The 12076-nt window shown below is 39.7% G+C and overlaps 1 protein-coding gene across 16 annotated transcripts in view; it reads right to left on the bottom strand.

The window, feature by feature from the left end:
• atp2b2 (ATPase plasma membrane Ca2+ transporting 2) overlaps positions 1 to 12076 on the bottom strand; it is a 170128-nt gene that overhangs the window by 47129 nt on the left and 110923 nt on the right. For 11 of the 16 annotated variants that reach the window (XM_049576007.1, XM_049575989.1, XM_049575958.1 and 8 more), the window contains 5 exons: positions 9062 to 9319; positions 7324 to 7449; positions 4100 to 4225; positions 3634 to 3666; positions 616 to 708 (listed from right to left, as the gene is read on the bottom strand). In XM_049576007.1, coding sequence (XP_049431964.1) covers positions 616 to 708; positions 3634 to 3666; positions 4100 to 4225; positions 7324 to 7449; positions 9062 to 9319 — 636 coding nt within the window. The remainder of the gene's footprint in view (positions 1 to 615; positions 709 to 3633; positions 3667 to 4099; positions 4226 to 7323; positions 7450 to 9061; positions 9320 to 12076) is intronic. The other 5 variants (XM_049576034.1, XM_049576047.1, XM_049576056.1 and 2 more) reach the window with 3 other exon arrangements.

Raw genomic sequence — 12076 nt, 5'->3', positions numbered from 1 at the left:
CAGCAGGTGGGCAGTGCTTTGCTTGACTGTTTTCAACATGGCAGGTGGCTCAAAACGTTCTCATTTTACAGCTAAACAGTGCACTAAAATATGGTTCTGAAAACATCTGAGGCAAGACAGGGAACACAGTAACAGAATCTTGATTCATATTTGATCAGAGCTATTTAGTTTGACAGTTTGACAGCAGTTCACAAGCAGTGGATGGACTCCTCAGCTTTATTTTGTTGTTTTCGGTCCGCCATGTTAGATTCTAGCAAATGCCTATAGAGGAAATAGGACGACGACTTTCTGTCTCATGTAATGCTTTGAGGACGTAGTGACAGTTTTAGCAAATATGACAAAAAGTTACTTTAACAAAAGTTACCAACTATAGCTTTAAAGCATTATGAGACAAAAGATAGCATAAAGAGAAGAAAAAGAAACACAAGACTAATTTCTACACCTACGAGAGGACGTGCATTGACAGCATGGATACAAAAGGGTCCAACACAACTGAAAGGAAAGGTAGAGCAGAGTGGTAGGTGAGCACCCATGATAGGAGGAAAATGGAGAAGGTAGGACGAGTCAGAAGTCACGACAGAAGAAGGTCAGAAATCAGAGGTTTTGTCAACCTACCATTAATAAGGCTGGCACTGCCAGGGGCATTAATGCCTGCAGCCCCATCCGTGGCTATAGTTGCGATGGGGTGGATAGGGGGATGGGAGCAATCTAGCCAGTAACAATGAAGGCCAAACACGAATGAACAAAAACACACACACACACACACACGCGCGCGCCCACACACAAACACACGCATGTGCACACACAAGACAATGAACAGAAATAACATGGTTATAGCACATTTAAGAGTTTCAGCATATGTAGACTTAATGTGAATACTAAAGTCTAGTGATCAGTGTGGCTTAAAAATTGTATGTTTTTGTTCTTAATGTAATCACGTGTATACTATTTAAATTAATAAATGTTATGTCAATAAAACAAAGTGTAACATTAGACAGACGTGAAACATGAAATCTGAACAGAAGTGGAAAAACAATATCACAAAATGTGAAACCAGAGCTACAGAAAAGACAACCTTACTGTATTTGTTTTTATATACTAGATCTATAGTATATAATTTTGCATGTATAATAGAAATAGTGATATAATAGCATAGCATTTAATGCCATTTTTGTTTTTGTTAATTTGTTGCAATGTGAAGTTCATTTAAACCATGTTATTCATGTAATACCTGTTAGCATCACAAAATCAAAATTTGGGCAGAAAATCTGAAACAAATAGCTAAAAGGTGTTGCATAGCCAATCTAAAATTAAACTCTCCTGCAAAGTAAACAAAACATAAAAGGGGCAACATATTAGCCAGGGAAATACACATGTGTCAACCAATTTAGAGATGGGGCTAATAAATTATACAAGTGTAAATAAGAATGTGTCCAAATTTTTGCGTTAAACCCCGCCCCAATAGTGAGGGTTCTTCAGAAGGTAATTATAACTTGTAAGGATTTGTTCATGTCTTTTGAAAGCAGTCACATAAACTATGATTACTGGAAAAAAGAAATTCAGCTGGAGGTTGATAATTGCTTCCTTGTGTCCTTTTTGATTCGAGTTCATTGTTAGCAAAAACACAATGACTTATAGCAGCTACTTCTTCTACAATTAATTTATTATCTCATTGAAAAGCAAGTGCTTTCTTTATTTGACACAGCACCGTATTGATTTTAGTGCAAATCATTGATGCAATCAGTACAATCAGTTTAGCAGTGTTTCGTCAGCAAATCTATCTGAATCCGAAACAGTCAGCTGATGCAATCCTTTAAAAAAGTCTCTGCTGCCAAAGCTTATCCTAACTTCAAGAAGTTATATTTACGTAGTCTATAACTTTAAATGAAGTTGTTTTAATTATATTAATTACGTCAGCCAGACATGATGTATTACCAAGGGACAGTTTTAGCAGAAAAACGTTGAAAATACCAATTTGATAAAATCTGCAACTTACAATCAAGGATCAAATATATATTAACATAAAGGGCTTTTTAGTGAATGACATTTTAAAGTGAATTTGGGTAGTTTAATGACTGCTTCCCTGAGCCCAGGTAATGTGTTACATTTTACAGTTTGTTTGTCGATCAGACACCTGGGATAGTTTTTCCTGGTTTGATCTGATCATTAAATCCAGGAAAAGAATGTACACACTGCTGAAGGACTACAATTACAAGTCAAGAGAAGAACATGTATAGTATTTGTTAGTGTTCAGATCAGAAGAAGAAAGCGTTATCCACAGGGGAAGATATGTTTTACTATTACCTTGTACAGCAGAAACCTCCTATAGTGATCACGCCTGTGTGGGTCAAATTGAGCACTCTAAACGGATGACTGATATAACCATTTTATTTTTTATTATTTTAATTTCTCATGCAGATTGCCATCTCATTGACTAATCAGTATATCTAATACATGAATATAAAGTAATGAAACGGATTGTATTGCTATCAAGGGCCCATTCAAGAAGGCAATATGTGATTGGGCATCATCAATCCATTTGACGAGGGGGGCTTTAACAATGGGCTTTCCCTGTACACATTCATTTTCTGTTTCCATCACTAGCAGCCGTGACAGTATCTTGTTTGAGCATAGCATATAGTGTGTTTAGCAGTTTGTCATAAGCTTTGAGGAGACTATGTTTTTCATTGCGAGAAAATTCTTTTGCCTGTCATGATTTCGATGTGCACGCAGCACCAGCCAGCTGTAAGCAGACTGGTTACCATGAGGCAAAGTATCATGAAAGTAAAGTTAAAAAAAAATTAACTTTCATAGTCTCAAATTGTTTTTCTGTTTGTTGTCATGTATGAAAAGATCCAAAATGAACACTGAGCAGAATACTTTATTACTTTAAGCGAGTAATTTAAACAGCATGTGTAAAGAAATGATTCTGTCCCAAGCTTTTTGATCCACATAAGCCGGTGATCACTGTTACTGTGATCACTGTATGGGGTTTCCAATGTTTAATGTGTCGAATCTGAGAGAGCACCAAAGCAAAAATACTTGAAAACATATAGTGTGCTATCCATGCATGCTACTGGGCTACCTGCTCATTGAAACTACAGAGCTGTCTGAAGAGGCTCAAGTAATGTTGGCAAAAAAATCCCTACTAATGTTAAAATATGTACATGTACATAGGCAAGACGCAAAGATTACATCTTACTAAAGCTCATACTATGTACTCTGCTCTCTGCTGCTGGTACATGTGCTGTATACCTGCAAGGCTGTTGTCCTCATGTCATTGTTCTGCAACCAGAAATGAGATGAGTCTGACAGCCTTTGTTTACTCATGGCATTCAATACGTCTTTGGAACAGGACTGATGTTGAATGCTAGCTAGTTAGTCTGATGAGTGCAGTGCCTGTTATATGGGGAGAGGATTATGCATTGTGAAATGTGTCATCTGTCAACACTTAAAAAGATGCAGTGCTGTGAGGATGAGGCTTCTCTTTTTAAGTGAGGAATTAATCTGGGGCAAGGGTGCTCTGCTACAGAGGAGGGGTGTAGAGTAACGGTGGTTTATTGGGGATCATTAGGGGTTAAAGGTCAAAGGATCAAGTACCACTCCCAGGGGTCAGAAAAGGTGATACTCTACCTGTATTCTGGTGTCCGTCTTCCACAGCCCCTCCTTCGAGGCGAATTTGGAAGGATAAGAGAGTAAGGACAATAATGCACCTGAACCCACAGAACCTGGATACTGCAGCTCATAAGTGTACCACCAATACTCATTTCATACAGTATTCATACACATTCAGTAAAGAGGCTGTCAGGTACCGCACTATGAATACCTACATACATTTCATATGATTTTGTTCATTTGTGAGTTTATTGTTTATAACCCTTCTGATAACAAAGGCAGTTAAAAACACTGATATTATGCAATGAGTGTACACACTTAGACTTTCAGGACATAAGATAATGAAATGACAAAAGTGCTTTCAAGGGTACGTTGCTGAGCAACTCTGACAAAAGAACAAATTACCTCACTGCTCCTGAAGCAACTGCAGAGAAATCTTGCATGTTTATAAGAAAAAGGATTATTAATGATATAATGAACTTACCTTTCTTTTCTTTCTTCTCTTCTTCCTCTGTACCGGCCCCCAGCAGGGTGAAAATGATTCCAGTCTGAGAGTTGACACCGACAGCAGTCACCACCATGCGCCCTGACCCCTCCATCACATGGGTGCCTGGAAAATGAAGTGTTATAAGATATGACAGCTAGATTAGATATATTTTCAGTGTTTGCAAAGAAAAAAAGTGACACTAGTGTGATTGTGTGCATTTGTCCACACCACTATTAAAATATTACTGGTTTAAAATTGAAATTAAAGCCAGGATAGGCAGTATGATTTTACCATCACTGGTCAAAAGTCCCATAATAAATTTTGAGCATATAATTCAAGTTGTCTGAAAGAACAGGATCGACAGGAAGGCAATCCAAGCACTCCAAAAAAAATCATATTTCAAAATGTTTTTCAAAGCCAATGATTTAATTTAATGATTTAGCCACTACAATAAAGGCTTTTTTAATATTTCCTTCATCATTTTCTATATTTTTTTTGGAGTGCCTGGATTGCATTCCTGTCAATCCTGTTGTTTCCTGTTCTCCAGGAGCACCAGACAGAGGATTTTGATCTACATTTCTATATACAGAGCAACCAGTCGTCTCTTTCTTGGTCTAAAAGAACACTGGAGGTCTGTACTTCCTCTTGCTTCTGTTTTCAGGCTTTAAAAAAAATCTAGCCTGTGACAGAAGATGTTGCAGGTGCACGCGCACGTCCCTTCAGATGCTGAAAGCCTTACTCAATGGTGGAGAATCTTGCAGAAAAAGTTGCTATTCCTGCATTGGAAACGACTGCCAACACTGCCAAACAACCCCAAAAATTGAAGATGGACTTAGTCTGAAGAGAGTCTGACAATTAATGATACAATACGTGTCAGTATTGGCAAAGAATTCCAGAGATGGGGAGAAAATGATGCTAACAGTTTAGCCTTCTGCTAACAGGAGCTAAAGGCTCATGACTGTGGCTTCAAGTTCCTGTTATGTAGCTAAGGTTAGCTAACATTGGGACCTTAAATCACTATGTGTCCTCTGTCTCACACTCCGCTGCTACAGAACACCTCGCCAGGAGGAAAGCAGGCAGGAGTTCTGGTGACGGACCCCTGGGAACAGGCATCCAGCCAGTGCAAACCCCCACTTCGGGGGACAGGACAACTCTGACTCCCCACAGGATAAACAAACTTTCTGTTGTGAAGGTCTGTCTCAAGAGCTGCTGCCAGCTCTCCTCATGAGGAAGCAGTCCACAGCAGCAGCAGGGAGCAAGGCAAAGGGACCATGGGTTGGATAGCTAGGTAATTCTTGTCTCATTTGTTGTCTGATAAACAGAGAGAGAGATAGCGGGGCATGTGGGAGCTGAGTGAATGCCTTGCGGGCAACTGTACACTGACACAAGATTCAATAAATCAATGTATGGGAAACAGTGTGTTACTGTATGAAGCATGTGCATATACCCATGGTCATCTGGTGGCAGGAGTTCAGGACAGAGGGGAGAGCTGCAGGAGGAGGGTGTATTTTTATTTCTGCCTACCACAGCTTTAATGAATTGACTGTGTGGTTGCCCATTCCTAAAAATAAAAACCTAAATTCGTCATGCCTTCTTATAATGGTGCAATTACATCAGATGGTGATTGTTAATTTTCCAATTTGGGCATACTTGTACAGTCTAAACGTTTGAAAGTATTTGTTGGCTTGTGTGTTCCAATTTCATAGTACAGTGTATAATAAAATAGCTCGCTCCTATTGCAACAGACCTATGACACCGATGAAAGACTCGTGGTCAACTGAGAACACCTGATTATTTGCTCTAGAAACTTACTGGCTGCATTGGTTCTATATTAAACATCATTAAAGCTGAAAGTCAGAGATTCATTCTTACTCACTGCTGTATTTAAATCCAATGTGCTGGAGAAGAAGGCCAAAGTAGTAGACATTGTGTCACTATGCAGATACGCGCAGACTGCACCACACTTTTGAGCATGTGCATGAGTACAGTATACACACGCAGAACATTATTAACCTTTGGGAGAGTGCGTTGATGTGGGTGAATATGAGGCTAATTAAAAAAGGCAGCAAAAAGGCACACAGCTAATTATCTGCAGGAAAAAAAAATTCTAAGATGTGAGATCAGATTAACCCACGTTTCTGTTTTCAGTGATATTCTTCAAGAATCCTATGGCTGCACATTCTGGTGTCTCTCTGCAGCAAACCAATCAAGAGAGAAAGTAGATTTAAAGAAAAAGCGTCTTCCAGGCTGTCAGCAGAGTCTTTGCATCATATTTAGACTAGAATTAACAACCTTTTGTCTTCTGTCCGTGGTAATGCCATGACCGTGACTTATAATTCATTTTATTTTCACATTAGATTCTGCGAAAGGAGCTGGCCAAACCTAATCCCAATAAGTGATGGCAGGAAAACCTCAATATGTGAAAAACTTTATCTGAGGTTTTCTCATTGACTGTCAAGATAACATAGTTGCCTCTGAATTAAATCTAAGAAGCCATGCTTATCATGTTTAGGCAATATCCATAATGTATTTGAAGGCAGTGGATAGAAATATAAGATTGTGACATTAGGCCAGTAGCTTTGACAAACCAACCCATTTTATTTGCTTGTGTTAAAGGTGAAGAAAAATTGTTGATATTTGAACTCACACCCCAACAAATACACCCCTCCCATCAGTGCTCCTTCAGAAGCTCCATTTCACCATTTCTCTTGCTCCCACTGCCTTTTCTTTACACATCGATGAATTTCCCCCTGTCCTGTGCACGATCATGCAAGCCCCCTGTTGCTGATTGGCTTGAATAATGTTTTGTTGTTCATTCCAAGCCCCTTTGTTTGTTTCCCATTTACAGAGCCAGGGCTGTGTATGAACACCAGCACACACACAGAACGGACAGTAAGTGGGTTGTGAGGAGATATTCCCTGAATTGGATCAGAATCACAGACTCCACCTTTACCTTCTGGTGCAGGATGAGAAATCTGCATCAACCCACTACGTGAAAAATGCTTACAATGCATTTATGGGCTCGTTTGAGAGATTCATTAACATGTGAACATGTTACAGCTGAACGCAAGGAGTAAAGTAAAAAGTCCTCGGTCTCAAAGTTGAGTCTTCACCTCTGTTTTTGTCCCTCTCCTTTATGCAACATTATGTGCAGAGGACATGATAGGGATATGCAGTATACACCCATCCACGGTGACGGAGAGCATCAACAGGCAACATACCAGACAACAGCATAGGGTCCTTGTCTGCACACTTCTTGACGTGGTCAGACTCTCCAGTCAGTGATGACTCATCAATCTTCAGGTCATTGCCCTGGATCAACACTCCATCAGCGGGAAGCAGATCACCTGCGACAACAGAAATGGCAGAGTTGCTATCTGCAGTGGATTTATTTACATTTCCTAGAACAATAAAACAGCTCAGACAACTCCAAAGATTCATTTTGGGCTTTGAGCGAATTTTAGACAGAATAGATTGTGACCACCATAGTATATACTCAGTTCAAGATGTGAGTGCGTTGCTCCGTGTATGGGTTTGTCTGCAACTAATTAATTTCTCAACATTAACATACCATTGCTTAAATATATTTAATTGCAGAAGGTTGACGTCACAACTTTAATCCCCCTCTGGAAATGAGGTGGAAGTCTATTTTCAGCCACTGAACCATGAAAATTACTTTACACAGAACAATGGACAAGCCAATCGAGGCACGTCCAACCACACCAAAGTTATCAAAATGTTCTGGGAAGTTTGGTTAATTTTACTTAGCTCTGTCTCAGTGTTTGAATTAAGGACATGATTGAAATAAATAATGAGTTGATGAAAAAGTTTTGTGGTATCAAGAAAAGGCAAATGGGGTGGATGTCAATAAGTCACAGATCATTTAACAATATAAATAGATACAACAGAGACATTGAACACCTACAAGATAATGTGCAAGATAGGGGGTACTCTGAAAACAAAATGTGCCTGTTACATATTTATGTACCCAGGAAGATGCTGGAAAGATGTAGGAAACAGTACTGGTGTCATAGAAGTTACTGGAACAAGCCAAATGATCCACGCTTTCATTAGCCGCCGTTATGCCGCCTTGGCGTTCGGTATAAAAGGTATGCTGTGGACTGGGGGGACAGAGTTGTTTCGCCTTTAAGCCAACAGTCGAGGTAGTAAAAGCCCCAAATCTGCATGTGTATAAAAGGGACAGCTGGTAGGACGGGACCATGGACGAGACGAGTGTGATGTTTTGACAATGTGTTATGCTTGTGACCCACTGCGGGAGATTTGAAAATTAGTTAGTGGCTAACTCCAAGAAGAACAGGCTGAAATGTCCTCAAATTGAGAAAACAATGAGGCGAGAGAGCTCCTTACCCTCCGAGCAGAGGACAAGATCAGCTACCATGTAACAGGGACAGTAAATGATTATTGTTGCTAGGCTATGCCATCGTGATTGTTTAGGAAGTACTGCCGACGTTTATGTTACATGTCACACTTTAGGCCGAACCTGTTGTTTCATACATGACGCCTGTCACACCTTTTTTGCCTCCACAATGCCAATACGCTATCTGAAATCACACACTGGGGCGGCGTGATGCAGCCGTTTGGTTCTATGTTAAAATGAATAGGTGGCATAAAGAAGGGAGATTGTAGCGGCCCCATAGCGCAATAACTGTATAAAAAGGGCTACTGATAACTTGTTTGTTAATGTTAACACTGTTTGTTTAGGACTGTCTGTATGTATAAACAGCACAGTATAAGAGAGGTTGTGGCGACAAAATAATCTTCCAGTTCATGTTTGATCAACTTTAAGTTCCATCTCTTGAAGAATTCTGTTTCAAAGCTCTGTGAACTATGAACTTGCACTAAGAAGATATCTGTCTTGTGAATTTATTCTATTACTGTATATAAACTAAGTACACTCTAACACGCGCACACACAGTTTGACAATCTCCTGGCACCTACCGTATTTGATCTGCGCAATATCCCCGACCACTATGTCTGCCACGGGCAGCTGTATGACCTGACTCCCACGGACCACCTGGAATTTCTGCTCCTGCTCGATGCGGCTCTGCAACCCACGGAACTGCTTCTCCTTCGACCAGTCGTTGAAGGCCGTCACCAGCACCACACACACCACAGACAACAGGATAGCTGCACCCTCGATCCAGCCGGCATCCGCCTCGCCCTCGTCCTCTACCCCACCTGCCGCTGCACCACAGGCTGCAGTAAGGTAATGGTGACAGAAAGGAGAAGAGGAAAGTTATATAGATGTCATACATTTGTAATCACATTGTGCTTTCAAACATGGATATAGACTGTAGGTTATATGTCGAAACATATATACACACTGGACATCAACTCCATACTTTTCATAGACGGGTACATATACTTGTATATGAGTATAAGCACCTCATATTAAAAGACACACAAAGCTCATACTGGAGTGAAAGTGTGCAATTTCTCTGCCTGTGTACAATGTATGTGATATAAAAGACAACTCTAAAATAAAATTAAATCTGGCTGAAATGACCTTCCGAGAATTCACTCGCCCTCGCCTCTTCATTCATTTGCTCCACTTCAAATGAATGCCCTGCAGTCTACTGGATGTGCGCTGACAGACTGGGGTATATTTGGGAATGAAACAAGGCCTATTCCCAGTCCGCCGCGTGCTGCTTCATGTACTACTCTAGGAGCCATTGTGTCTTAAGACTCCTGGCTAGCTGACTTCAAAAGCCCCTGGTGGGGTGATTTTGCTTTGGACTATAAAACACTTGCAGTTCACAAGGGAACTAGTGCAGACCCCGTATTATAGACGTTACATATGCAGGGCCGGGTTTAACCAAGAACCAGACTCCGAAAAGCAATTTCGACTTACTGCTGCACTACAGAGGGGTTCCAATCAATATGATGTTCATTCAGTGGATTTACTACACACAGTCACAGAACACACCCTCCTTGATCTGTAAGACTACCAGTACACATGCACAAACACGTAATCATACATTCATTTGTGTTTTAGCACAAAGAGAGACATTTTTAAAACATTTAGTAATTTATCTAATTTAAAGCACTAATTCATGTACAATTACCATTTATCTATTTTACTGAAAGGACCAAATACTTGTGAATTACTGCAGTGTAACTCTTCAGATCATTTAAAAGGATGAGTTCAGCCTGTCCTGTTTGGTCACCGCAGCACATTAACGTAACACAGTGAGTGCAGTAGCTGTCCATGGTTCTGACTGCACAGCTCTTACTATTCAGACACGTGCATGCAAATGAGTGCACAAACCGTGTTCTTGTCTCTCTCATCGAAAGAGACACAGTATCATGCAGCACGTTTGTAGCTATCCGTGGTGCTGAAGGGCCAAATTTGTGCAACACTCAAGCCCAAAGCATGAAATATTATAACTAATACAGCTGACTGAGAAACTTCTATAACTAGATGAGATGTAAATAAATAAATAAATAAATAAATGTATATAAGCTTCAAAGACACTTGACCATATTTGTTTCTACTGTTCGTCTACTTAGGCTATTTTCTTTGTATTTTCCAGGGCTTTGTTGCATGTTGTGTGTTTGATACAGACACAATTAGGAGCCACCTCATTCAACTGCAGCCAGGCTGTTTCATATGTAAATGAGAATTAAGTCATCCCACCACCTTCTATTTCTGGAGCGTTGAGCTTTTTTTGACCTACTAATAAACAAAACAGCAAACCAGCAGCGAGAGATGTGTGCTGGTGTATGTACGCACGTGTGCAGATGGTGTGACACTTGCTTTATGGACCAGAAATTTCAGTACATAACGGTTTTATGGGCTCCAATATTATGGGTTTTTGAGTGATATTTTTCTTCTACATGAATTTTTCTTCTACATGAGCATTTTTGTTGTCTTATATTTACAGTCATTATCTTAATGATTTAATATACAGTTAGGTTTACTTTGATATGCGCTGTTACTATCATTTAATCAGCTTTATTATACCATGAAAATCCCTAAGATGTGTCATCCCTAAGACGGTAAAGTCAGCTATTAAATATCTTGCTGTGCTAAATTTGAGGAATCACTGTCAGAAATGTTTGATTATATTAAATATTTGTGTGAAAGAGGAGTTTGTGCTCTTAAAGTTAAAGTGCCACTCTGCATGTCAAAACATCCTTACATCCCTGCGTCCGTCTCTCCTCTGTTAGACACATATCCATTTGGTGTTTTTCTGAATTAGGTGATTCAAAGAAGTATGCATTCATATCTTTCTGAATAGCTCTGCTATTCACATTTATTCATATCCCCAGGAGTTTATGCGCTAATTTAGATTCATATATATTCATATCATTCAAATATGAGAAGAGACTTGCATATTGGCACCTTTTTTGCCTCGAGTTAAAGAGAAGCTTGATTATGTATCTGCAGATGGATGCAGTTATTAGCATAATGATTCCTCTGGCCATTCTCTGCTTTATTTGGACTTTATGGTGCAGAGAGCTCATTCATGAAGGAATGCAGCTCAAAAGAAGCAAAAAAGAAGCAAAGTATGAAGGGAAACATTAGATCAAATTACAATTAAACAATAATTTTACTACCTGAGTATTTGGCTGACTGAGTAAATCATTAATTTACCTACTCATTAACTTCTTCTTAATCTTAATCAACCTACTAAAAAAAAGTATTAACTCAGAGATGATTTGATTAACCGCCCATGCAGGTAAGACAGTAGTAACTCTTTTCCCTCTTTCTCTGCTATTTCTACCTTTATAAGACTTTTTTAAACCCCCTAAAAATGATGACTGGTCCCTTTGGCAGGGTAACTGAATTCCATTACTGTGATAATGCTGGGAGCAATGACTGATGTCGCTGACTCAGCACCTCGTTATGGTCTCTGTCTTCATTTCCTGTTTCACGGCTCACAGGGCTGATGTATGGGCACTGGGAGCTCAAGGTTATTTCTCTACTCAACACTTCATTAACCTTCCCCC

The sequence above is a fragment of the Epinephelus fuscoguttatus genome, linkage group LG1, assembly GCF_011397635.1.
Source record: "Epinephelus fuscoguttatus linkage group LG1, E.fuscoguttatus.final_Chr_v1".
NCBI classification, from domain to species: Eukaryota; Metazoa; Chordata; class Actinopteri; order Perciformes; family Serranidae; genus Epinephelus; species Epinephelus fuscoguttatus.
Note: the sequence above shows the minus strand (reverse complement) of the source record. Positions and strands in the feature narration are given on the sequence as shown.